The sequence below is a fragment of the Sander lucioperca genome, chromosome 12, assembly GCF_008315115.2.
Source record: "Sander lucioperca isolate FBNREF2018 chromosome 12, SLUC_FBN_1.2, whole genome shotgun sequence".
Classification (NCBI taxonomy): Eukaryota; Metazoa; Chordata; class Actinopteri; order Perciformes; family Percidae; genus Sander; species Sander lucioperca.
The window spans coordinates 36,880,351-36,908,083 of record NC_050184.1 but is presented as its reverse complement, the minus strand read 5'-3'; the positions used below and the strand labels follow the sequence as shown (position 1 = coordinate 36,908,083).

Below are 27,733 nucleotides of genomic sequence, written 5' to 3'. Positions count from 1 at the left end.
CTTAAGCTTTACTTATCCCTCTTTTTCCCAAGGAGATGCACTCTCCCTCCTTTGACCACGCCTTCAATCAATTATTTAGGCAGAAAACAAAGGTCTGCACCCAGCCATGAATAATGGAAGATGAGAATGCAGAGAGAAGGATGGAGGTTAGAAACAGAAGCATACAGTGACAAGAGGTGAGTCTCACACAAATTCCCTCCTATGACAGACAGCTAAGAGTCTGCTCAGGCCATGACACTGAAGGAAAGCTAACAGGTGCCAAATATATATATATATATAATATACATCCACACCCACACATGCACATAAAGACAGACAAATGGACAGTACATGAAAATTGAGGAAAAACAAAAAGAACAATTTGCCTTGTTCCTGTTGGCCTTGTTTTTCTTCAGAGACTGTTTGATGTTAGATTCAAGATGGGCGGAAAGAGAAAGTAAAGAGAGAGAAATTGGGTAAGAAAAAGAATGATATGGAGGGAAAAAGAGAAAGGAGTAGGGCACAGAGACAAATGAAAAAAATGGAGAAAGAGAGAGGACAGAGATATAACATGACGGAGGTGGAAGTGGGTCAGTCGGTGGTGGGTCTTGTGTGTATGTGTGTGTGTGTGTGCATGCATGTGGATGAGAGAGAACAGTGTTTGTGTGTGAGAGAGAGGGAAATAGAGATATTACAGAGAGAGAGAGAGAGAGATTGTGTGAACACCAACCTTTGTGGTCTTGACTTTGTTGCCTGTGCTGCAGCTCCATCCTGTGAGGTCTGGGAGAACCTTACACTCCTCACCATCCATACACGGCTGCATCTGACACCACCACTTCTGGGCTACAATGGAGGCTGGGAGGGAAGAGAGTAGAGGTAGATGTTTGTAGGTGTGTTTTTATTTAGTGCCGTTATGTGTCTCCAGACCATGTATTTGGGAATTTTAATTTCCATTCAAATTTGTAATGATTTTTTAGAGAATCTGCCAAAGAAAATGTGAATAAATGTGCATTTCCATCCATGACCGTTATGAGAATATTAGGAGCTGGGCACATCAAGATAAACAGTTGGTAGCACTTATTCTTCAGTTGGGTGCCATGAAACCATCGCAGAAGAAGAGGGCGCAATGAGATGATGTAATTATAAGTCAAACCTCAAATAAATGAAAACAATGTGGAAAACATCATGAAATATGGTATTTCTGTTTTCATCTGCTACACTTTTCGTCTCCTAAAGCAGAAGCTTCAGCACCTGCTTCATATATGCCATGATTTATTCGCCCAGTCTGTTTCCATTTTGCTTTTATCAGTACACTAACTTTACCACCTCAGCCAAGTGTAACCAACGTTTTTTTGCAATATTTTCAACTTTTTTCTTTTAAAATTTCCGGCATTTCCACGCAGTTTTTTTTTTTTTTTTTTATGAGCTTTATTGAAAAATGTGCATGAAAACAGGTGAATGCAAACACACTTCCTAAATCCACTAACCACATGATTATGATGACCTCACAGAACCTGGCACAAACTAAAAAGGATGTGTACATTTGAGGATGCACAAGCAATGTGCAGAACAGTGTGAGCTTCAATTCAAGTGCATCACAATTAAAGCACAATTCTGCTCTAGTACACCGTGCTTTATTCACAAAATATTTTCAGCTATCTTGCCTTGTGTCTGAGATTGTTTCCGGTTTCCTTATGTACAGCCCATTGTGTCGCTGTATGTGGCTGTCCACTGCTCCTAATGCTTAGGATGGGTTAAATGCAGAGATTGAATTTCACTACATTGTTCTGTACGATTTTATGTATCGAATACATTTTTTGAGAGTCAATCGGTGGTTAACATCCATAACTTTCCCATTGTTCTCCAAACAAAAATGGCTCTTTACTAGTGTCTTCCATTTAGATTTTCAGAATGCTTCCCTGTGACTAAAAAAACATTTGACACAGTGAGGCAAACATGAGTTTTAAAGTGCCCATATTATGAAAAAAATCACTTTTTCTGGGATTTGGGGTGTTATGTTGTGTCTCTGGTGCTTCCACACACATACAAACTCTGAAAAAAATCCACCCATACTGTTTAGAGTGAGATACGGTTTCTGAATGTGTCCTGCCTTCAGTCTCTGGGTGAGCTGTTCAAAATCGGCACGGCTTGTGACGTCACAAGCCGAAATGAGCAGGCTAACCGCAACCATTAGCTCGTAGCGTTAGCATGCTAATGCTATGGCTAACGCTAGCATGCTAACGCTAGCATGCTACCTCGTTCTCAATAGCAAAGCACTGCTACAACACACACAAGTTCACCATAATCTACAAAAGAACTACTTACATGTGCGCCCTCATTTAGAAGTCTCCCAGCTAATCCTGCCTTGTAACTGACCGAAGTTGTAGAAACAGCCTTTCTTTTACTGTCTATGGAGCTAGCTAGCTGACATGATCTACATCTGAGCTACTGGGCATGTGCAGTGCAATCAAAGATAGTACAGAAGAAGAAGAAGAAAAGAGGTCTCACTCTGTAGCTAAAACAGAGACCAGCTGAAAAGAGGATCTGCAGCAGTGAGAGAGAGCGGTGCAGTACAACACGAATATGGTGTTTTTTGAAAATTAAACCATGTAAACCTATTCTGGTACAACCTTAAAATACAATTATGAACCTGAAAATGAGCATAATATGGCTGCTTTAATATATGGCAGTTTAAAATATGATTTTGAATACTTAATATTGTTAAACATCAATATCAAGATAATTCTTGAAATATTTTCCATATGTAAAAAAACAGGTTATGCAGCATTTCAAAAATACAGATTATAACTGTATGCAGGCACTACAATCATATGAATTTATTCAGCACATAAGGGATCATTTACATTTTCAATTCATGTAGGAAGAAAGGACAAAATTGGAGGGAAGATATGCGTAAGATACCTGGGATATTTTGTGATCTTTTAGAGTTTAGAGTAGGTTTGTTCACAACACGTCACATCAGAAATAAATGAATTGTTGAAGTACCTTTAGCAAACACAAAAGAAAAAAGGGCTTAGAAAGACCAGATACACCAAGAACAAGATAAATAAATATCATTACAAAGAAAATTGTAACAAAAGGGAACACTCACCACAGAAAAAGTGAACTGACTGAATGTGTGAATATATGAATAATGTTCTTATGAATACTCTTTCTTTATCTGTTAGTATATTTGCCACAGTCAGTTACCAAGTAATTACATGTTTAGCATGAAAGTATTTAAATATATGCCACTCCAACTTAAATACTTCCATGCTAGTCTAGCATTGCCAGACAGCACTGTGGAGTAAGTTCTGGCTAGTACATTGTGGGATAGGAGAAAAAACACTCTGGGTTGTTGGCATTTCTTTAAACCAATCACAATCGTCTTGGGCGGAGCTAGACTCTGGACGCAGCAACGGTGGCTCTGCAAAATGGTCTCATGAAGGAACTTGTTTTGGTGGAACATTTGCACATTGCAAAAGAAAACACCACATACAATATTAAATGTAGTTTAATACAGTAACATGAGCTATATAAATTGACTGGATACATGGTTAAACGTCATTTGCTCTTACCAGTGTATCGCCGTGTGTATTTCGTCCATAGCAAATCCCTGCCAATCGGTCCCAAAACGTCCCAGTTAGAGAGTAAATGCCGTAAACATATTCTTTGTAAATCTTTACAATCGTTCCCCGAACGAACCAAGCAGGCCTGCCTTGTTGCACGATCCAAATTTTCCTTAGAACTTGCCATTTTCAGCATGTAACGTTGCTCAGAGTTTCCAGTTAATGTTCCTCGATGCGACCGGAGTTTAAAGTAAGCACAAAGAAAGCGGAAAGTAAGGGACATCCGGCAGAACTTCTGGCGGCGCTGGAACTATCCGGTAAATGAACTGTTGTGGATCCAGATTAAAAACAGTCAAGCCAAAACCAAGCACTGCCCACCGGCTGGGTCACAAACGTTCTCATTTTAGAATTTTAGAATTTATTTTATTTAAACAGGGACAATGCACAAGTTAACATTAACCTTGTTTAAGAACAAGGAGAGATGCATTGTACCGGGTTGTAGCACAAGTGCTATTTTCCGCCCATAGTCCCTTGGCAGGTCAGTAAAACAATAAAAATTCCACGCAAGTGAAATACAAAACATCAAAATATACAATTTTACAACCACAGTCACACCTAATTTACAATAAAATCGTTCCCCCTTCTTAAAGCTAAGAGTTGGTTCCAGGGTAACACCCAAATATTTGAATTCGTCCACATTTTTAATGTTATGCCCATTTACTAAGACCTCAGTACATTCCGTAATTTTGCATCTATTTTAAAAAAGACATGCCAACCGCTTCCTTTCAATATTCAAAGTGAGACATGCTTTGTGTGGCCATTCAACAACCTTATGCATTACATTTGTTAATTTTAAAGCAACCTCTGTAGCATTCTTCCCATGAGTGTACAGCACAGTATCATCTGCATACATTATTAAATCAATATCATTACATACGAGTGGAAGGTCATTTTTTTATATATATATATATATATATATACTAAAAAGCAGCAGCCCTAAGATTGACCCTTGCGGGACCCCCAAAGTGCATCTTTTCAATGGGGATAATGTATTGTTCACCCGCACGCACTGATGTCGTCCACTCAGGTAAGATTTGAACCAGTTTTGTGTTTATTGAAAGATTGTAGTTTGCCAATTTGCTTAATAGTATCTCATGATTAACCGTATCAAAAGCCTTGCTTAAATCAAGAAAAACTGCTCCCACCACTCCACCTTCATCTAAGTTTGTTTTAATTTCTTCAAGGAAGTAGCAGCACGCTGTTTCAGTTGAGTGTTTTTTCCTGAATCCAAATTGCATAGGGTGTAAAAAGGCCTTAGAGTCAAGGTGAGCAATTAGTTGTTCTGCTACAACCTTTTCAATGACCTTTGAGATGACTGGAAGGATGCTAATAGGTCGATAATTGCTAACCTCTTGTTTGTCACCAGATTTATACACCGGGGTTACAATAGCAAGCTTTAAGACACTGGGAAAGGTGCTTTCATTAATTGATTTATTTAATATTTTAGTTAAAGGGGAGGTGGTTATGGACATTTCGGTTGGGGTTGTTTACATTTCTGTTGCCTGTTATTATAATTTTGTATGTTTCCTGTTTGTATATTGTTTCTGTGGCCTGTGTATATTCCGTTGTGTATTTTTCTGTTCCCTGTTGTGTGTGTATTTCTGTTTCTTGTTTTATTTTGATAGTCTGGTTTTCTGTCTTGTCTTGTCCAGTTTTACTTCCTGTGTTTTCCCGCCTTTGTTGATTACCCTAATGTGTTTCACTCTCTGTGTTCCCGCTTTTTTGATATTCTGTTCTTTTGTTTGACATTCATTCTGGACTTAGTTTTTGCCTGCCTCAGTTTGTACCCCTTGTGTCATTTGTTTTGCATTTTTGGCATTTTTGGATCCCTTTTTGTATTTGCTCGGGTTTTTCTGTTAATAAATCGTCAAGCAGCGAAACTTCCGCCTGATATCTGCTTTTGGGTCCTCAAATCCCCCGGCTCATGACACAAAGATTCTTTATGAGTTTTTAAGAAAGCAGTATCAAGACCATAAATGTTCTTTGCTTTGCTGTTAGTCAGTGAGCAAATATGACAAGTTTTTTTATATATAAAAGTTACAAACTTTTACTTGTAAAAAACTATTTCTATATGATGGAATCACTACACGTACTTTAGTAAATTATTTGAATACTTCTTATACCACTGATAATAATAATACATGCTGAATAAAAACATAATAAATCACAACCAAAAGATTAGAAAAGATTTTTTCTTTTCACGTTTTTCCTTTTCATTTTTTCCTATATTATATTCTTACAGTACTACTATACGTGTCTCTGTAAATTGCCACCTGGAGACAAATAAAGTGTTTTGAACTGAATGAATTAGAGTCAAAATTGTTGTTGATCTTTGGCAATCAATAGTGCTCACACACATGGTTACTGTGTTTGTTCAGCTGGTGAGGAACATGTGTCGTGCTTATGTAATTCAACTGTGAATTCTAAAAATCTATGTAGTTAAAGTTGTACTTCCTCATTTGTTCACTTTATATACCTGTTTATAGATTCACAGTTTTAACATGAACTGCAAAGGCAAGAAACAACAGAGCCGCAGGGACTACAGTCTGTGATTTCATCAAGTGCCAATCTTCATAGCTGCAGGTGGTGCAAACTACTGCTTTTGTGGACACAGGAACAGTAGCCAGGGGGATTTTCCGGGTATATGGGTACATTTTCTAGCCTGGAATTGTCAGTACTACTGCGAAACAAAGCTCACTTATGTGTAAAAGCCCAGATCAACATTTGGGTCTACAGAATCAACATTTCATTCAATGTCAACAAAGCAGCTCCAGAAAGATAACACTTTCTGCAGATTATAATATTTGTTAGAATGATTCATGTTGGGAGTCCCTTTATGTTTACATGGCATTGACTAAAGTGCTCAATATAATAGCAGGAACATCTGAATTCCTCCTCATGGAGCATTTACCATATTCTGCCTCTCAGTTAAGAAGCCATTATGTTATATTGGATGTGTCATTTGAGTTATTTGCTTGGTTGTGAAGCACTATGTTAGTTTTACAGTTCAGAATAGTTTAGATTTCTGTTTCTTTTACCTTTACCGTTTATCTGTATAATAGCCGGAGTAGGCATGTCATTATTTTTTGATTGCTTGTGTGCGCAATGTCCCCACATGCCATCCATCATCTTTGTAATTCCTCTGAACTCATCACAGAAATATAATTGACAAAGCAGGAAACAACAGGAAAGCAGGACAGTTAGAGAATCTGGTTTTATTCCATGCACTTCTGTTCAGAGGCTACAAGGACACTGCCAAGAGAGCATTGACATTTATGTTTTCACTGTCAAATCAAAGTTTACTTCAGTCATATATCATTTTTAATATCAATTTTCAGAAGGGGGTAGCACACACCAGAACACATGTTTAAAATGTACAGATGTATGCAGTATAATGCAATGAAATATTTCACTCACAAAATAACACTTGCTATGTTTTTGAGTGCCACATGTGAGAGGATTACTGCGTCAGGACCGGTCAGAGAATACAAATTATTTTTCAGTCAGAGACACTTGTGTGAGGGAATTGACCATTTAAAGCAAATGGTTGTACTGTAAGATTTAGCAGAAAATGCTCTGCTCTTTGAGGGAGCTCTAAAAGAATTTCGGCAGAAACAAGGCTTTTATTGGGAGAACCAATCCCTCCGTTTCCTCACCAACACATACGTGTACATTAGATCTTAGTTAAATCAGGAGAACCAAAAAATGTAGCACATAAGGAGGTTGGGGTGTTGGTGGGAGCATATCAAAGCAAATATTCCTGTTGTGGATCAGGAGATTAATAGTGAAAAGAATCGGGTCATAATGGTCGTGCTCGGCAGCTGCATCAGAACTGCTTGTTGGATTGTTGGATCGTAAACCCCCTCCCCCACGCTTTTCTGATGTCTGCTTAGTGGGGGCTGTGCCCGATAATTTCTGTAACTGTACGAAACTGACAATCCGACATTTACACCAACACTTAACGCCATGATTGGGCAGCTGTTGTGGAGGTGAGAAAAGGGAACAGGGTTTGAACATCTCTCTCTGGCTCTGTTTTTCCATTGTTGACTTTTTCTTCCACTTTTCATGTGAGCACTATTACAGTCTTTCAGGAGAGACAGTCTGAAAATGTTTTCCGTCATTCCCATATTTAAACAATATTGCACACACATTGACCCAATTTTTCCAGAATTTCATGCAGAATTTGGGTCAGATCTGTGGTTCTCTATCATTGCAACCAAATCTCAGACTCTTGTATTGGTTTTACAATACATAACAGTTAATCTTTACACACCTAGTATGCAAGCACACCTTTAGTGCTCTGCCTGAACTAACGCTATACTCCATTATCATACACAGAAAAAGTATAATCAACATGAAAACATTAAAAACCCCAAGGCATTTTAAAATACTAAAACCACTGTGATTCTGACAGTGGGAGCATTCAGATACTTACAAAATGTGCACACACACACACACACAAACAGTGGTACATACCATCAACACAGGAGGGCATGGCCCGGGTGGTGCCAGCGACCTGTCCAGGGAAGCAGGAACATTTGACAGTCTGAGATCTCTCCTCGATCTTGTTCTTGTTGCAGCAGCGATGGGCAGCGATCACCTCACACGTCCCTGCCTTCACATGCACTGTGAAACAGAGAGAGACACACACTGTGTTCAGTATACCAGGCTCATTTACACTGATGTTTAATTTAATAAAGAGAAAGACATTTTGTTGTCACTGCCCAAGTCTCACATTTTCAGCTTTTTAAATAGGTCTGGTGTTTTGCTTGCTGTCGGTTGTTCATGCTGTTGAAAAAAATTACCAAAACAATCCGAACTTTGTTGGTGTGATTAAGAATGAGGATGTTATCTACCGGTGCATGATCCAGAAACAGAACAATTGCCACAGAAATGGTGACAAGCGTAGATCAGATCAATGCAGTTATACAGGTTGTTCTGATTAAACCTACAGAATTAATAACATTTAAATGAACCTTGATAGAAGAGATGTGCCAGTCACTGCCAAAGGGCTCGAACCAAAACACCAACCCTTTGCCAAACTAAAAATGGCAATGTCAGACTGAATAATGAAGTGAAATGAAAGGGCAATTCAATGTGATCATGAGACTATTGTCAGATAGCCATGAGCCACAAAAGACCAGTTTATAATCAGAATTATCAAATTAAGATTCTTTATTTATACACTGATGTGTGCACAAAACAAAACCATGCACCCATGTAAAAATACATATTTGGTTTACAGACTCAGTCACTCACACATAGCGACTCACGAATATAGAAAATCTGGAAGTCCCAGTTTCTTACTGCATGGCTGCTGAGTCACAGCTGCTGCTTCACTAAGCGGATCTGTTTAGAAAATGCATGTTAAGTCTAAGGGAATAAAATGGTAATTGAAAAACTGTAATTGAAAGTGAGAAAAACAACCAATGTTTGTATAAGAATATAGTCATACTGATTTGATTGTATGGAATAGCAATTCCACATGCGAATTAGCTTTAATAGTAATGAAGGATAGATGTATGAAGCCCCTTCACTTCTTCTATGGCTACCACTTTGTGTGCACATGTATATACACACACACTTCAATCAGACAGCTGTGTGGTTAATTAACAACAGGTCCACCCAGAGCACAGAAGTCCCTTGAGTCAGCTAAGAGAGAGGGAACAAAGAAATCACTCTACATTTGAAGATTTGTGATGTCAACACATGGTCCTTTCATCAAATACATGGAAATGTCAAGGACAAACAATAAGCCTTGTCAAAAGCTGTGTGTGTGTGTGTGTGTGTGTGTGTGTGTGTGTGTGTGTGTGTGTGTGTGTGTGTGTGTGTGAGTGTGATTGTACCTACAATGTATACTGTTGCTGAATGTCTTCAGCTATGCTTGACTTTGCATGTCGTGTGTGTTTGTGAGTGTACGTGTGCATGTTTGTATAGTCACGTAGTCTGGTGTGTGCGACTTTGTACACAGTTGTTGGAAGTTACTGCTATTTCCATTACAAAAGAGTCCGCCCACAGTACAACAAAGGGTGCACACTGCGTGGCAATGAAAACTAAAGCAGCAAACAATAACTCTGCTCTGTCCAAAGAGTATTTAAAAGTGAAGCAAGCCAAACTGAAAGACAGAGTATGAATATGTTAAACAGGCTAACTAACAGAGATTTGAAAAGTTCTTAATTTGCTCCGTCAATGAGAAAAAGACAAAGCAGCAATCCTGCAAAGCCAGTCCAATTAATATCTCCGTGAAAAGCAGTCTAATATTTCACCCACTGTGTGTCTGCCTCTCATCGTTCTTTCCTTTTTTCCTCTAGTGATGTTGGATGATTGATCTGTCCATCTGTTCTTCTATCAATCCAACACTTTGATCCACAGAAATATATCTCATCCACTACAGATTGCCACTAAATTTGGTGTCAATATTTATGGCCCCCAGAGAATGATTGCAAGTGATTTTGGTGATTGCCTGACCTTTGCTTTATCATCACCATTAGACATAGTTTCATTTGTATATCAGAAAAGAGCCTCAGGTCACATCATGATCTCTTCATAGTAATGTTTTTCCTGACCTTAGTGACCTGCTTGAACCTCTTTTCCACAAATCAGGCCACACTTTTATGATCCCCACAAGATCTTTGTCCATTTTGGTTGTTGCGTGACCTTTACTCAATAGCCGACTTCAGGCCAAATTGTCAAGTTTCTACTAATGACAGATTAATGGCCAGTTGGCCATGACATGTTTCGATTTGTTTCTCTCCCCCAGAGGATGAATTATATTGACTTTGCTGATACTGTGGCTTTTTCTTTGTGCCACTCTTAAACCAAAAATTCTTCTTGCAGAAAGATATTATGTGATAATCTAACCTGCTAACTGTTGCACTTTTGACCTACCATAACTGCTTGTACACTAGATATAGCTGTGTACATTTATGCTTCCCCAGAGGAGAGAACCTTTTTGGAGATTTCTTGACTTTACTTTGACATTTTTATCATCTTTCGTCATAAGTCTGAGAATATCCAAATCAACAGTAAGTCATTTATTCCATCCAACACTTTCATGCCCTGGGCTGATATGAGCCTTGCAGCCTCTACCGATTGCTGGTGGGCTTTAGAGTTTTAGTTTTGTTTGATACTAATACCTCTCATTTTGCCTCTCTGTCTGCCTGCCTATCTATCTATCTATCTATCTATCTATATATATATATATATATATATATATATACAGTATGCACCACCCTAATTGACTTGCTTGACAACCTTGTTGGCTAACACTGAGCTCAGGAAAATCAACACCCACACAGAGTAAACACCTTAACCGAACCCCCACTGGCACGTACACCCCCTGGTCCATTTTGAGGCTCAGCACCTGCAGTAGTAATTGACTCAGCATTAGTAAAAGCGGCGGTGCACTAAGCTGAGCATAGAGGAGTAATGAGGAGAGGGGTGTGAGGATTTTACTGGAGGAATGTAAAAGTTCATTGAGGCTTGATTAGACAAATGAATGTTAATAGATGACAGTACATTTCTTCAATATGGACCACATGGTGAAATGAATATGAGCTGGAGCCGTATGACAGAATGGTTGAGTGATTATTTTGGCACTGCTTGATATGTGATACTTAAGACTTTAATTTTATGCATACTCTAACTGGCAGCTAAATCAGTTCATTTGTTTATATGTCAACTTTTAAACCATTAAAACTGCCAGCTGGCAGTTTTAATGGTTTTTAAAATCATAGACTATGTAGTTGCTCTAACAAGAAAACTGACATGGGAAACTGAGCACTGACTGACCAAAACTGTTTGATTAGCATAATTGTTTTGATTGCTGCTATTCATGGTTTTTACAAAATGCAGACAGTGGTAATCATCCTGCCTGAGATCTGGTTGTGGTTTTTATCCTCCAAATCAACCTTTAATATGTGGAAACTGGTAAAACACATTCTGGGAACAACAATTTTTTTTAAAGGATGCTGTACTCAAATGTCACAAAAGGCGGTATTAATAGAAACTGGCAGTATTCACTCTTGTTAGGCTCATAGTGTGAGCTCATGTAGAGGTTTACTTTCCCTCAACATTAATCGCAGTATGTTCCCCTTTGCAACAATCAAAACAGTTCTGGTGGATTTTTGCTTAGGAGCTATGGAGCTGGGATATTTGTCTCAGACCTCTCTTGTATGCTCTAACAAAATGGAGGGCATAATGGAGACAGCCCATAATTCCAGTCTGTAATTGTCTTTTCTTTGTTTGACATGTTTTAAAATTTGGAGTTAAAAAGTAAGCAGGACAAAGGCAGAAAACATGGACCATGATGTTTTCTTTTGATTCTTTTGTTAACAATCATTTGCGAGATTCCAATAAACTCTGATAAATACTCAGCTAAATTAGGCATTACTTACCACATGACATACACACAAACATATACATACAACACACACACTCACAAATAGCTTATTTTTTCTCTGTGTATGCACTGCTAAAATAAATAGCAGATGTAAACACTTGGTGTTACAGTCTCCAGAGATATACATTTTCGCCTTGGACTGCCTCATGCTCTGTGTGTGTGTGTGTGTGTGTGTGTGAGAAGACTAATGATGCTAAACTACACTAAAAAAGGCATCTAGGTGAGACTGCAGCTGTCTTTTCTACTTCATAAATGGCGCCTATTTTTCTTTGTAATCTATTTCACACTTCATCTATCTATTTCTGCTCTCCTCCCTTCTCCTTATCCTCATCTTCTTCATCTATCTCACCTTGTCTTATACTGCTATTTCATAAATGACCCCTCCTTTTCTCAATCTCTCTTAGCCACTCCAGCACCCAATTTTTCCTTCTCTTTCTCCTGCTCTTAGCTCTGCACAGCAAACTCAGCAGGGTAGCGAACCATTATCCTCAATCACAGGTCCTAAATCAGAAGATTTTTACACTTTCTATAATGTGTTCTCCCTCTCGCACCCTGTCTCTTTCTCACACTGTCAATGTCTCTCTCCCTCTCTAAGCCCCCTCTCATCTCGCTCCATGGCATGAGGACTTGTTATCCCTGCCTCTCTTAACACAGCAGTGGCTGTTAACCCCATTTACTAAGGATGACGTGCTACTGACAAACTAACAGATGGACAGATTGCCCGGACTCTGAACAACCAGGAGGGGTGTGTGTGTGTGTTTGTGTTTGTGTGTGTGTGTGTGTGTGTGTGTGTGTGTGTGCGCTAACACACACAAAGCTCTCTTGGTCCCAGCGGGGTACTTCTCTCAAATGTCATTCCTACCACTGGGGGCCTCTCACTCTTTCTCTCTCTCTCTCTCTCTCTCTCTCTCTCACAAACACTCTCACACACACACACACACACAGACAGACAGACAGACACACACCTGTTGCACCATCCACCTTTACAGTATGTGACCCTCTACTGCCAAATGAGAATCATCACCAATAGAGCTTTACTCTTCATATCCGTAAGTAGCCATAACCAATGGTAGATCATTGGACAACCAGTATTCACTATGTCGCCAAGCTTCCAGTGCCACCTGTTTTGTGAGGATGTGCATACAAATTTAGCTGTGCTGGTCTGACCAGGTACTGAGCCTATGTTTGGCTCTCAGTAATGACTCAAATGACTCTTTGAATTATCTCAAACCATTGATCTATTTGATCTAGTACACATGTAAAGCCACAAAGAGTCATATTAAGATATTGCTATCTTAATTTGTGTGATTCATGTTGAGCGTATAAAGCAGCTAGCCCAGTACCTAAAAGAACTCCTATGGAAACAAAAGCAACTATTATGGAGGTGACAGTGTCATCGGATTGAATGAATGAATTCTGTACTGATTGAATGGTGTGTTGACATTTTCCAAGCTGTGTAGTTTAAATTGTTTGTTTAAAAAAACAAAAGTCTCTGTAGACGCACATTCAATGCCAAGAGAGTATGCTGGCAGAGCAGCTACGAAGCAGACAATCCCTCATCAGGTCTGATTAAAGTACTGGCATGATGTATAATTGGACTAGCTAGTGAGATAAACGCACCCTCTGGTTTTTGTTTATTTTTTGTAGCCGCTGGCTAAACATATGCGCTGATTACAGGAAAAGCCCTTTTGAAGATGAAAAATACAAATGTTTTTAAATATGTTTGAAATGAATTGAGAAAAATCACTCGTTTAAGGTTTTATTTGTTGTTCAGGCATTTTTAGATGGTATATTTACCTCTGCCAGGGAGGTTATGTTTTTGGGTCGGTTTATCCGTGTGTTTGTTGGTTTGTCTGTCTGGATTACGGAAAAACTACTGGCCTGATTTTCATGAAACTTGGTGGAAGGGTGTTGTATGGGCCAAGGAAGAACCCATTCAATTTTGGAGCGGATCCGAAACATGAGGCGGATACACATTATTTTTTGCTTTTGTTAACATTGCAAAGTAGGGCATTTGTGCTGCATTCATCTGGTGTAACAATTAGAAATATTAGTTCCTGAAATTTCACAATGTAATAACATTGTGAGATAAGGTATGCCTTGGCAGAGGTCTGAGCTCTCCGAGTGCCCTTCTAGTCAAAAACTTTTGCCTGTTGGGTAAGTGGAAATATATATATAGCTAATACTTACATGCTAAACATGTAATTACTTTGTAACTGACTGTGGCAAATATACTAACAGATAAAGAGAGTATTCATAAGAACATTATATATACAACATTCATATATTCACACATTCAGTCAGTCCACCCAATGATATGTAATGTAATGATATTTATTCATATTGTTCTTGCTGTATCTACGCCCTTTTCTCTTTTGTGTTTGCTAAAGGTACTTCAACAATTCATTCATTCATTTCTGATTTGACGTGTTACCTTATCAACAAAGAAGGTAAGGAACTTGTTACAATCATCTGTTGAGAAACATGGTAATGTAGAAAGCGGCAGTGAGTTATTAATAGTATCAAACAAAATCTTAGAATTTATTTTTGAAGAAGAAATTAAGTTAGCAACATAAGCAGTCCTGACTGTCCAGCAACATGGAGCAATGTTCATTGAAAGACTGCATTCTAAGCTCTACATCATTGACATTAGTATTAATATCACAGCAAAAGTATTTCCCCAAGGCCCATCGTGTTCTTTTCACTAAGAGCATATTTTGAAATGGAAATTCAGTTCCGACTGCTTGCCAAATTAATTAGATTACAATATACGTTTCTCAGTACGTGTGTATGCCCATCAGTGCATGTACGTCCATGCATTTGTGTTAATAATTAGATTACATTGGCCTCTGAGATGGCACCATTCGTTATGAATCATAAACACAGAGCAAATTAAAATTCAGTTTAAGAGCCTGCCAAGAAAATTAGCATTGAGAGAAAGGGAGGCACGCACACTCGACCATTACTGTCTTCTCTTTCTGTGGCATTATATGTGCCTCATTCCTGAGCACAGAGAACTATATTTTGCAAGCACTTTACATTGCATTTTGAACAGAAATTAACACTCGCAACAAATAATTTAGTTTGAGCAAACAAAAACCTATTCCGTGCTCAATAAATGTATTTTCATGTCTTTTTCTGCGCGCAGATAGACGCTGCTGCGCGCAGGTCATGTCTCCCTCGCTCTCAACCTCTTCACTCTGCGCGCTCAACTCTAGACACACTCGCTCAAATTTTCACAGCGTTATGAGTGTGCCACAAAACCAACCAATCGGAGAATTAAAGGTCAATTCTGATTGGCTGTTCGTCTCCAATTAGATTGCAAGTAGCAGGAAACAAAAATCTTGGAGGAACAGTGTTTTTCAGTCAACACCTGTTGGTCAGAATACTGGTACAGCAAATACTGACTACAGTACCTGTTCGTTACTGGATTAAAACACATTTCGGTCAGTATTTAGTATTATTGACTTACATCACAGAAATGTCTTAATATTTGTGTGTACTATAATGCCGTTGTTTTTATTTGACTCATATCTCCTTGTGTGACTAACGTTAGTTTGACCATGCTTCACAAGCAATCTAGCTAATTTAGCACACAGCAGCCGACATGTCATCTGAACAGGCCTCACAGTGTAGCTGAGTTAGGTCTCGCAATGCGAGACTGAACAGCAGTAGGCCTGTCACACGTGTAAGTAGTTTTTAATACTTTGGTTACATTACTGTGTTTTATTAACCTGAATTCTGTTGATACATTAGCTTGTGAAGGAGCTATCTGTTGCTAACGCTAATTTATCTCAAACAGCAGAAACATTAGCTAACTACTGCCAAGATATGGTTTCACTGGAGACCAGAGAGGTGTTGTAAGACTTGTCAAGTGGTGTCATGTGTTTGCACTGTGCATAGTATATCCTTATTTATTTTTTAAATGTATTTAAAATGAAACCATATCTAGGCAGTAACGTTAGTTAGCTACTGCTTTTTGACATAAATTAGCTAAGGTAACGGATAGCTACTTTGCAAGCCAATAAAATATACATGGATTTCTCGGCAACGTCATCACTGCTTGCGCACGCAACCGGGGGCAGAAAGAAGACGTGTTTCGTGTAGCTAGTAGTAGTAGCAGCATAGTGTAAGTCAAAATGTCAAGGAGTTGTTGCGTGGTAAATTGCACAAACAGAGCCAGTGATGGGTGCCTGATGTTTAACATACCTAGGGGGAAGCATGCTTTTGCCAAAAACCGGCGGTGGTTATGGCTTCAAGCCATAAGAAAAACAGATTGGGGTCATATGTAAGAGTTAGGCTCCCATTGTATCAATCAGAAAAGTTGCAGCTTGTTCAGTTGTTCAGCTAATATCTACCTGCCAGGGCTGTAGTACTCAAGTCTGGACCGTAGATAGTTAAAGGGCCGTACTCGAGACAAGTTTAGACTGCTAGCTAAAGCTACGCCGATGTTTTGCTAACGTTAGCGCAACAGCATTAGCCTAGCCTGCTAGGTAAATATTACGATTGCCTTTGGAGTTTCTTATATCTGCGTCCACGTTGTCAACATAAGACCTGTGGCGTTAGTGCTCCTTTTGTACCATAATGTTATTGAATAAAATATCAAGCTTCGCTCCTACGAGATAGGTGGGTTTTTATTACGTTACACACAAAGCTAACTGGCTATAGTTAGCCTATATGCTAGCGGACATTAGCTAACGTTGCCGAGGCAGCGGCAGTAGAGTTTCGGCGAGCTAACCACGACAGTGTTGTCGCCCTCTTGCCCACAATCAACCTCTGCTGCTAAGAACAGTCAACCTGCAGTGATGTTTGAAATGGAGACACATATCGTACCTTTCGCCCGGGAATCCTGGCTATTATTTTAAGGCATAAACCAACCATAGGGGTACACTCAGGGGTAACCCTGCTGCTAACATTGGCTATTACATTAGCCTAAAACGATAATTATAGCCATACATATATATCACAGTAACACTGCAAAATTAAAGACAGACAAACAGATCCAACTAAAATCACGTTTATTGAGTCAGCAGTTATATACAAACAATAAGGAAAGCTTAAATACTTAAGGTTGTTGCAGTAGTGGACCAGCTCCATGGATGTATTAACACTAGAACGGCCATGACGGTCATTTTGACCGTTTTGAAATTTATATGTGTAATAACTTTGCTGAATAAAAAAATACAATCCTGCTGCTGCCTGACTTTTCCTAAAAGAGTCTGTATTTTAATTTTAAATAGTTTTTATATACATTACACAAAAGGCAAAGAAAATACAATCACTTTTACCTATTTCGGCCATACACGGTCATATTGACCGCTTGGATTTTCGCGGTATTGTTTTTAATTTTTCGCGCGGTTGAAGATGCATCTTGGTTGCTTAGTAACTACCATAGTCTCTGTCAGAGAAACGTAACTAGCGGTCTCAAGTAAACAAGTGTAGGCATCACCGATGGGCCGAAGGCAAAGCCAGAGTCGGTAACGTAGGCTACTACGGCGTGGATGAACTGAGTTCTGAATCAGAAGGCAAACACCGGGCGCTCGCTCTGTGAAAGGCGCGGAACACGTAGACGGCCGGTGGCTGTCTACGTGTTCATATAACTTTATACATCCTCGAACTGGCTGGAATCATTGCACACATCCTCTCCAAGGAGTGCACCAGCAGCAAAATTGTCCGGAGGCAGTTCATGCAGTAGAGGAGCTGAGAGCGGAGTTTATGGAGGAAAAAAGGGCAGCGGCTCACGGTCCGAGCAGCGCTGCGAACCGCAGCAGAGGCCAAAACGGAGGCTGTGCCAGGTTAGGTTATAGCTAAATGTTCAAATAAGATACTTTTAATTGTTATTTGGCTGTTATGAGTTAAGTTGAATGGATTTGCACACCATATTTTTCGGGATATGAATGTATGAAATAATTATGGTTTACTATGCCATGATATGAATTATTTAAACACGTATTACTACTCAAATGTATAATTAAACTCGTTAAAATGTACATTTCGGTGTAATTACGTTTTTCTAAAGATATCCTAACACAATACATAATACAGTATCGCAATTAGGTCATGAGAGATTATAGAGTTTGGAATCTGGCGGTCAAAATGACCTCTCACGGCAGTTCTAGTAGTTATGGAATTCCGGCACTTCTAGTGTTAAGAGAACTGGATACAGTGTTCGGCAGGAAGCCCCGTACGTTCCAATGAGAGTGCTCAAAAGCGCATAAAGCAAATATGGAGCTCGGCTCTTCCGCATTGTTGGCCCATAACACTGGTTGGCTCACGATGGGCATGCGCACTAGCAACAATTTGTTTGCGTTGTCGTAGCAACCGGTAGCAACATGCGCGTTCATGAGCTTCTCTGTCATGTCTCTTACAAGTTGCGAACTCATGAACTCGCCGTTTTCGTCTAAAATATTCACTAACGTTAAACATTGTTTTCGTTGTTCCCGATCGTTTACATGCTTAGCTAAATAAACGATAGATGTATTTAGCTAGACAACCAAGGAGATTTAATAATTATGTTGTGCTACTAGCTAGCTACCTACTAACTAGCGCTAGCTAGCTGTTAGCCTGCAGTTTCGTGAACAGAGCTCATCCATGGCTTCAGCTCTCATCCACGTTACAAGCTTTACAGCATACAGCCCTCGGATGTATCATAAGAGAGAACCGGGCGATGTAATCACTATGTCTGTAGTAACGTTATGTAGGCATATAGCTAGTTATGTATAGATCTTACTACAGCCATGCTAGCTACCCCTGATGTTAGCAACTAGCTAGCTAGCCGATAGCCCGCCAGTTTGGGAAACGCTAATGACGTTACATCCACGTAGCTAACAGGCTTTACAGCAGCTACATACATCCCTGGGATGTATCATGACTTCATAAGATAATACCATGAACGTATTCATAGAACACATGGTGAATTACAACCATTAGCTATATCCATTATTACAGCTAGCTACATGAGCTAGGGAGAACAGTCATGTGAGCGGGCGGGTGCAGTCCCGTGGCTCTGCTCGCATCCACTATGCACGTTCATCATGCCAAATTTAATAATTCTGGATTCGCTTCTAGTGAATGTTAAAAATGTTAAAAACGTAACGTTTTAAACAAGGACCCTTTCAGTGTTCGGGCTGGTAAGTTGATATACCCAGAAACAAATTATCCGCTGAAATATAGACGTTTCTTTCGCCATGCAAAGTCTATGTGAAAAGTCTTTCTGGGCCATGGGGTGCAGTACCACCGTTATCCGCTAAGCCCATGGTGGCTTTTAGACTCGGCGCTCTTCCTGGGGGCTTGACCAGCTCACCAATCTGGCTTTCTGCCCCTGGTATGCGCACGCACCCTGTAATGTTTGTAAACAGGAAACCCTCTATAGCCTTGGCAAACAGAATTAAGGTTAATAAAACACGATAACTATGTAACCAGTATTACAAACTTCTTACAAGTGGCTGTATTGTGACATTTTAGGTGTGTTCGGATGACATGTTGGATGCATAGACTGTATCCATGCTGGGCTAACGTTAGATTGCTTGTGAATGATGACGTTAGTCACACACGGAGATATGTTATTGTAATTCAAACAACACAACGGTATTGTGATTAACACATCTATTAAGGCATGTCTGTAATATACCGGTCGGTCAATAATATAAAATACTGTAGATCAGTGCTTTCCAACCTTTCTGGTCTGAGGTTCCCTCACAGCCCTGTCATATTAACTCACATACCCCGCCCTATCAATTCCCAATGTGATCACCCTATTTATCATATTAAAGTGAATATTCTTACATTTTCATGCAATTGAACTGTAAACATTTAGGTTGGTTTGGTCAGAAATTCTACTAGCTAGGCCTACTAGAAGTGTGGTTAATGTTTCAACAGTCATCCATTACTTTTAGCTAATCATTTGAACTGTTAAGTCAGCCTACTTTTAGCTATTTATTTCTACCATTAATTACTTCGCTATATGTTTAAACATTATGTTTAAACATCTGTTGAGCTGTTTTAGCTGATATATTGTTTTAAATAAATCATAATTTCAATTATTATTTTGATTAATTAAGCTGCTCCACAATCTTTCCAAGTACCCACTGGCAACAGCAGAAATACCCCTTGCTGGGGAATCACTGCAGAGGCCTGTACTACGAAGCGAGATTTGGCGTTAACGAGCTAACTTCAGGTTCAACCCAGGGTTTTCTGTACTACGAAGGTGGATCACTTGTGATCGAGTTCAATCGCCGTGGTAACTTATGCTGAACACCTAACCTGGTCGGGAGCAGGTTATGTTGGAGATTAGAGATCAACCGGTGTAAAAGCACCGCCTACTGACCAATCAATACTCGATTGATAACGGCGTCACCGTTCTTAGAAGATCTGCTGGAGCTCGGTGGGCGGAGAGAGAGAGAGGTGCGCTCATAAAAGGTAAAACATTTAGAGACCACATTCACTGATGGGTATCTTCATGAAAGATATAGATTTTAAGCGGAAGGAATTACATATAGGCTATTTGTCGGCTTCTTCAGCCGTGTGTTGCCAATGCGCATATCGGTTAGAATTATGTTTTGATTTTTTTTTTTATTTTCTCTCACAGCTTACCACTTCTGGGGTTGCAACTGAAATAAAAGGCTAAAGCAACGACAGTTCATGGAAAGCAAAAGTGTAATTATGGTCAGATCTTGTGCCTGACTGATGGGGAAGTGACCAGTGTAGTCTAATGTAGGCTATTATAGTGGGTGTACTGTACTGTATATTGGCCAGAATCTGCCTTTGGGGGAGGAGGGGGGCATATCATAGTGGGGGGTCTGGGTGTCCTCCCCCAGGGAAGTTTTAAGCATCAACAACTTCATTTCCTGCACACTTTTATGCACCAATTTATGATAAAAGGTTAGCCTATAGATGTTAAGAAAAAAGCACGGATGACAGTTCAAAATTTATCAAAAATATAATGGAAAGTATGTTGTTACGTGTCATTGGGCATTTTTAAGTGGGTATATAGAAATCCTGGAGCTTACTATCACGTAGACTACACCACTGGAAGTGATATTGATAGGATAAGCGTTGTGATTGTCTTATGTAAAATATGCGGCTCTGGTAGATGTTTGCGATTGGTCGTGGTGCGCAAACACCGCCTCTTTTATGTGAACAGGCGCGCCGCTCGATTGGGAAACCCTGGGTTGACCAAACTAGTTGATAACCAACGTCGTGATACAGGTTATGCGGGACCGCGGTTGTTAGGGTTAGTGAAGCCGGATAACTGAAAGAAATCCAGGGCATGTTGATCTTGATTCGTAGTACAGGCCTCAGGTGTTGTATCAAAGACTGTTTCCCTGTAGATATTTGTTTCCTGCTACTTGCGATCTAATTGGAGACAAACAGCCAATCAGAATTGACCTTTGATTCTCCGATTGGTGGAGTGAAAAGGTTGAGAGCGAGGGAGACATGACCAGAGCACAGCAGTGTCTACCTGCGCACAGAGAAAGATGTATACATACATAGAATACATTGGGCAGAGAATAGGTTTTTGTTTACTCAAACTAAGGGTGTTTTCACACATGAAAGTCCGAACCAAGGTTCATGTTTTTGTTACATTGTATACATTTGATCCGGGAAGTTTTGGTTTCACACTGCAGTTATGCAAGCGCACTAAAGATCTAAACGTGACAAAACTACGTCCTGCCGTCATCACATACGTGAGCTGCGTGTCCAGATACTTATAATTGATTGGTTTGTAGACGGGCTTCCCCGTCCTCTTCGTCTCCTCTCTCTGTGTCGGAGTTTTTTCGGCTGACTGCTGCTCTCCCCTACTAAAATACTCTTTTTGTTTTGTTGTGTTGTTGAGAAGCGAGACACGGAAACTTTCTTTCCGGAGAATTTATTCAGAGACTAACGGAAACCTACACTGTACATTTACTACCACTTAACAAATAAACTGCTGATCTATTCTCAGCTCTGATAGCAGACTGCTGTCTGCTCTGAGCGCTGACACCGTTAGCGTCTCTCACGTACACATAAGCACCGAGCTATTCCTTAAAGGAGCTTCCCCGGTCTTGTAACACAAGGAGAGCCTGCCAGAGCTCCTTGTATTTGATCCGAAAGTCCGAACCATCCAAAAAATGCTTTCACACTATAAACGAACCGGACCATGGTTCAGTTTGGTCCGGACCGAGACCACCTCTTTTTATCGGACCAAAATTTGGTCTTTTGATCCGGACCGTGGTCCGGGGGAGGTTTCACACCTCTAATTTTGGTTCGGATCAAACAAAAAAGTCCGAAAGTCCGGACCAAATGAGGTATGTGTGAAAACGCCCTAAATTATTTTTTCCGAGTGTTAATTTCTGTTAAAAATGCAATGCAATGTGCTTGCAAAATATAGTTCTCTGTGCTCAAAACATACAATTACTCGCTCAGGAATAAGGCACATATATAACGCCATATCTTTCCCCCTTTCTCTAATCGCCAATTTTCCATATTTTGTCCAATGGAACAAACATGAGGCAATCTGTAAACTAAACTCCAGCGGCTGCCTCGCAGCCGGAACGCAGTGTAGCTGTGCCCGCTCTGCAACGGAAGCTCGCCCAGAGATGCCAGAGATCAACAGATATTTCTGATATCACGGCAGCTGAGTGTCCGAAGTTTCTTTAAAAAGCCCAATAATTGTGATGGCACAATGGCCGCAGTGTTTTTAGCTTCTTATATACTGTCTACATTCATTTGCTTCGTGTGACATGGAAAGTGACCTCACAGTTGGTGTCTCCATTCATCTTTTTTCTCCATGCCCTTATAAATGCATTGTCATTTGATATATTTTTACTATATAAATATTGATCATGGTTAAAATAAAAAATAAAAATAAAAGCTACTTGGTCAAGGTTAGGTGGTCATGCTTAAAAAGGAGGAAACTGGAAGCAAACTTTGGTTTCTCATTTCAGTACCAAGATGATTTCTTCAGGATCTGTAACAAAACTAGCACAAACAAAGTAGTACGAAGTATTGCATAGATACACTGTAAAAAAAAAAAATCGTAAAAAAACGGTAAAAAGTCTGGCAGCAAAGTTGCCAAACACTTACCGTCAAATTACAGTAAAAAACCTTACATTATTTTACAGAAAATTTTTTTTTAAATACAGAAATTTCCTGTAAATATTTTCTGTATTTTTACAGTATAACTATTGTAGAATTAAAACAAATTCTTGTTATAAAACATTTCTAGAATGTTAAACAACTGTATAAATCTTTATCAAAACTAAGAAATATTGCAGAAATACCTTTAAAATTACATAATTTAAATGAAAACTGCTGTTTTCATACGGTTTTCTTTGGTAAATTCACAAGATTATTCAATCCATCCACAAGAACTCCCTGTTAAAGTACAGATTCCTGGATGTAAAACACATAAAAATTATGTAAAATGACTTTCAAATACCCTCCTTTAGGCATTTATTTTATGATTATCCAATCTATTTACGGTAAATTCCTGTTTAATACTGTTTTTTTACTGTACAAAAAAGAGAAGATAATGGGATAATACCTTCCAGAAACATTGTAATAATAGTCATTACTTTATATAAACAATATTTGAGAGTATTTACAAGCAACTCTCCAATATATCTACATACTTTTACCATTAATGTATGTTGTTTACTTTATATATACAAGCAAATATCCAATATATACACATACTTTTACCATTATTGTATGGGTGTTCACTTTATATAAACATTATTTGCCCGTAATAACAAGCAACTATCCAATATATCTACAGACTGTACCTCATTATTGTATGGGGGCTTACTTTATATAAACTGTTCTTTATAGTAATTACAAACAACTATCCAATATATATATATATACTTTTACCATTATTGTACGGGGTTTACTTTATATAAACATAGTTTTATAGTAATTTAGAAGCAACTCTCCAATATATCTACATACCTTTACTATTAATATATGAGGTTACTTTATATAAACATTGTTTTATAGTAACTTAAAAGCAACTATCTGGTATATCTACAGACTTTTCCTCATTGAAGTAGGGGGTTTACTTTATATAAACATTATTTGACAGTAATAACAAGCAACTCTCCATTATATGTACATACATGTTTATTTTATATAAACTTCATTTGACAGTAATAACAAGCAACAACAATATATCTACAGACTTTTCTTATAAGTGCATGGGATTTACTTCATAAACATTATTTGACAGTAATTACTAACCAATATATGTTCACAACTTCCTCATTAGTAAATGGGGTTTTGAATGTACAAAAACCAAAAGGGCTATGTAAAAGTGCAATTGCATCAACTACTTTTACACGCAATAAATATATAATTTTTTCTGCTGACATTTTACAGCATTGTCCAATCCATTCACTGAAGATCCCTATTTGAGATGTATGAGATTTTAAGATGTATCATAACCAGAAAGTATTATAGAATGACCATTTACTGCATGCTTTACAAAGAAATGCACTATTTAAACAGTGCTATCCTTAAAGTTCACATATGAATAAACTTATGGGAGCAAAAACTGTCTGGTACATTGAATTATAGAAAAAGGGGAACTATGGGCAATTTGGGAATTCATACATGTGTGTTAAAAATGTCAGTGAACATGAACAACTCTCTCCAAAATCTAAAAACTCAAATTTGTGATGTTATCTGATATAATGTCTGGAGCTTTTCCAAAAACAATGAATTGAGAAATATTTCAAAGATGACACTGAGATCACCCAGGGGGATGTTCGGAGGTAACGGGTAGAGTTTCTGTTTCTGAAATAAAATGCTAACATAGAATAAACCTCATTTGGGTTTTTTTTATTCTACAAAATTAGTTTCACATTCATTGTCTATGAAGCAGCTTAGTAACCTGATGACATCATAGTTTGAGTCTTACATTTCTGGTTTGTGGCTTCGCCAGAGAGTAGCTCTTAATCAAAAATATCAGAGGTGAGATTAAAGACCATTGCACACCAGGGACGATTATTTCGCAAGTCAATATATTTTTTCGAACTGTTGTTTTTGTCACAAGTAGTGTTTACTTATGAGGATCACCAAACAACACGGAGGCTGCTGTCCCAACTACAGACTGTACGTCAGCAAACTTTATTACTCCTTTCAACCTTTACAATGGCAGCGTATGCCAGAAACATTCTTTCCGTTTTTACCTTTCACAATAAGCCCGAGACATATGCTACACTGTTTTGCAGAGGGAATTCAATTGAGTATTAACTGTATACTCAATTAGAGTTAGAGGAAACTCAATAAATAGCTTACAGTAGCTTAGTGTTACAGCTTTTCCTGGGACGTATCCGAAGCTAGCCCCCGTCCCTCCACTCAGCAGCCTGGAAACCAGACAGGACACCTTTTGGTGCTTTTGAGGAGCTGCTGCATTTATTTGTTGTCAAACTGCAGAATCTAGCTGCTGTACAATCACTTCATATCTTCACCACTAAACGTTAACTCTCCTCTGCTCCGACTGCTCTCTCTTTCTCGTCCGCTCACACCACATCTTCCGTCACTTTCTCGCTCTCTTCAGCATCTGTCCTACTGACATTGTAGATGAGCTGGTGTGTATATCCAAACCTTATATTGAAAACTGTCACAAATTTGCATTGCTGCCGGTGTGAATAGTTTTGATGTGAAATATTCACAGGCGATTATTTTGCATATTGGCGTCGCTTATTCGTCACGCCCCCAGTGTGTAACGGTCTTAAGTCACACATGTGCAAGTCACAAATCTTAACCTTCACCGTCTTGAACAAGTCCCAAGTCACTGTGTTTAGACTCAGGTAAGGCTGTACCAACAAAAAGGGGTGTAAAAATGTTACAAATCCAAATCTGGTTCGTTTTATTTACAAGCACAGACCAGGTAAAGCAACCGTTAACAATGCAGGGGCCCATTTCAGGAAGGAGGTTTAACAAACTCTGAGTGTAACCCTGATATCTGAGTTGATTTACCCTGAGATGGGAAACTCTGAGTTTTCAGTTTCAGGCAGCATGAATGGAGCCATGATACTACGATTCACCATGGTAACAACCACAAACAAACTGGTGGGCAGAAATACTGCACATACAGCGAGTTTGAACATGTATTTAGTTAAAAAAGCAACACAGCGGCTGCTTTAAAAGAGAGAATTTGCGTGGGAAAAAATTGCTGCTAGAGTAAACGCGTTAGTTCCAATATAGTGTATTAATATCATATTTAATCATAAGTATAATATTACTGGTGAAATGGTATTGAACCTATAATCTATAAAAGTCCTAGGCCTACTAATCCCATTCTGAGGCTGCAGCACCATCATCAACAGAACTATAATTCATAATCTCATATTTCAAAGGGTTTACATCATTCACCTGCAATACTGTGGAACTCTTTTTTAATGGCTCTTACTGGTTTGTGTCCAGGGAACAATACACAAACGTTTAAAAAAACGTCACACTCTTCTGACGGCGCTTTGCTACATTAGCTTTACTAATATGCTCCGCATCACCAATGTTGTAAAGAAAACTGTTGTTTGCAAAAAAATGTAATGTGACACAAATAATGTGCTGGGATGTAGAGCATGTCCACGATGGGTGACGTTAGTGATATGAGGATGATAAAGTTATGTAAGCTACATAACTTTGGAGCTGCTACCCCCGCGACCCGTTACCGGATAAGCGGAAGAAGATGGATGGATGGAAGCTACATAACTGATAGACTGGGAAGAAAAAAACGGTACCGCTCAAATAGGTATTTATCTGAAAATTAAAATGCGTCGGGGCCTCAATATGATCTCCTGACGTATGTTTAACTCCCTGCAAAGTAATACAGCTTCTATATCACCGGGATCGTCGACAAAAGGACATTGCATGTTTTGAGAAAAAAAAACTCATTTTATAATCTGCCTAACATGGTTAATAAACCAACCCTGTTTTTTTATTCATGCCGATAACAAACTGCGCTAAAATGCGCCTGATACAGACTGCAATTATGAATGATGAAATCAAAGAGAGCTGTGTCAGAGGGAGGAGACTAAAAGAAGAAAACCTGTTCCCGACTAGGTTAGGTTCACAGAGTCCGAGGTTAGGTTACTCTCTTTCTGAAACGGAAAACCCAGAATTACCCTCATCTCAGGGTTAACAAACTCAGAGTTTTCACTAAACCTGCTTTCTGAAATGGACCTGTCATTTGGTACCTCCATTAGCTGTATGTGTGTTTGTGAACTCCTTTGCTGCCTCCTTCTTAGCCTCTGCTGGGCTCCCTCTTGCTCTGGGCTATCCTTTTCTCAGCCATCTGATGCACGAGTCTTCAACTTCACCCAGGCTATACAGACTGTAAAGCAGGTTCTCAGGCTGGCTGTGGGAGAGCTGTCTGGTCTGTTGATCCTTGTCAAACTGAACACAGAATGAGAGCCATAACATGGGTGAGAAAGATGTGGTAAGGTACAGATGATAACGTGTAATACAGTAGGGTGAACATCTATTTACTTTAGCTTTCTTTATCTTCTTGATCTTCTTATCTTGGTATTCTTTCTTCCATCTTGCCTAAACAAGGATTAAAGAATTAGGGTGAGATTTGAACATTACTGTAACAGTAGTATACATAGATTTATTTGTGGAGGCTTGCCAGCATTGACCACCAGGTATTTATTTATTTTGATTTACAGCAAAAATTAAACTTAAAATATATATTTAATTACAGACTGATTGCAATTGTCTGGAGGAAGAAACAGTTATA

At 39.0% G+C, this 27,733-nt stretch overlaps 1 protein-coding gene across 1 annotated transcript in view; it reads right to left on the bottom strand.

The window, feature by feature from the left end:
- Positions 1-27,733, bottom strand: part of LOC116038432 (chemokine-like protein TAFA-2) — a 108,034-nt gene that overhangs the window by 4,310 nt on the left and 75,991 nt on the right. Inside the window, exons 3-4 of the mRNA XM_031282838.2 lie at positions 8,085-8,234; positions 710-834 (exon numbers count right to left, since the gene is read on the bottom strand). Coding sequence (XP_031138698.1) covers positions 710-834; positions 8,085-8,234 — 275 coding nt within the window. The remainder of the gene's footprint in view (positions 1-709; positions 835-8,084; positions 8,235-27,733) is intronic.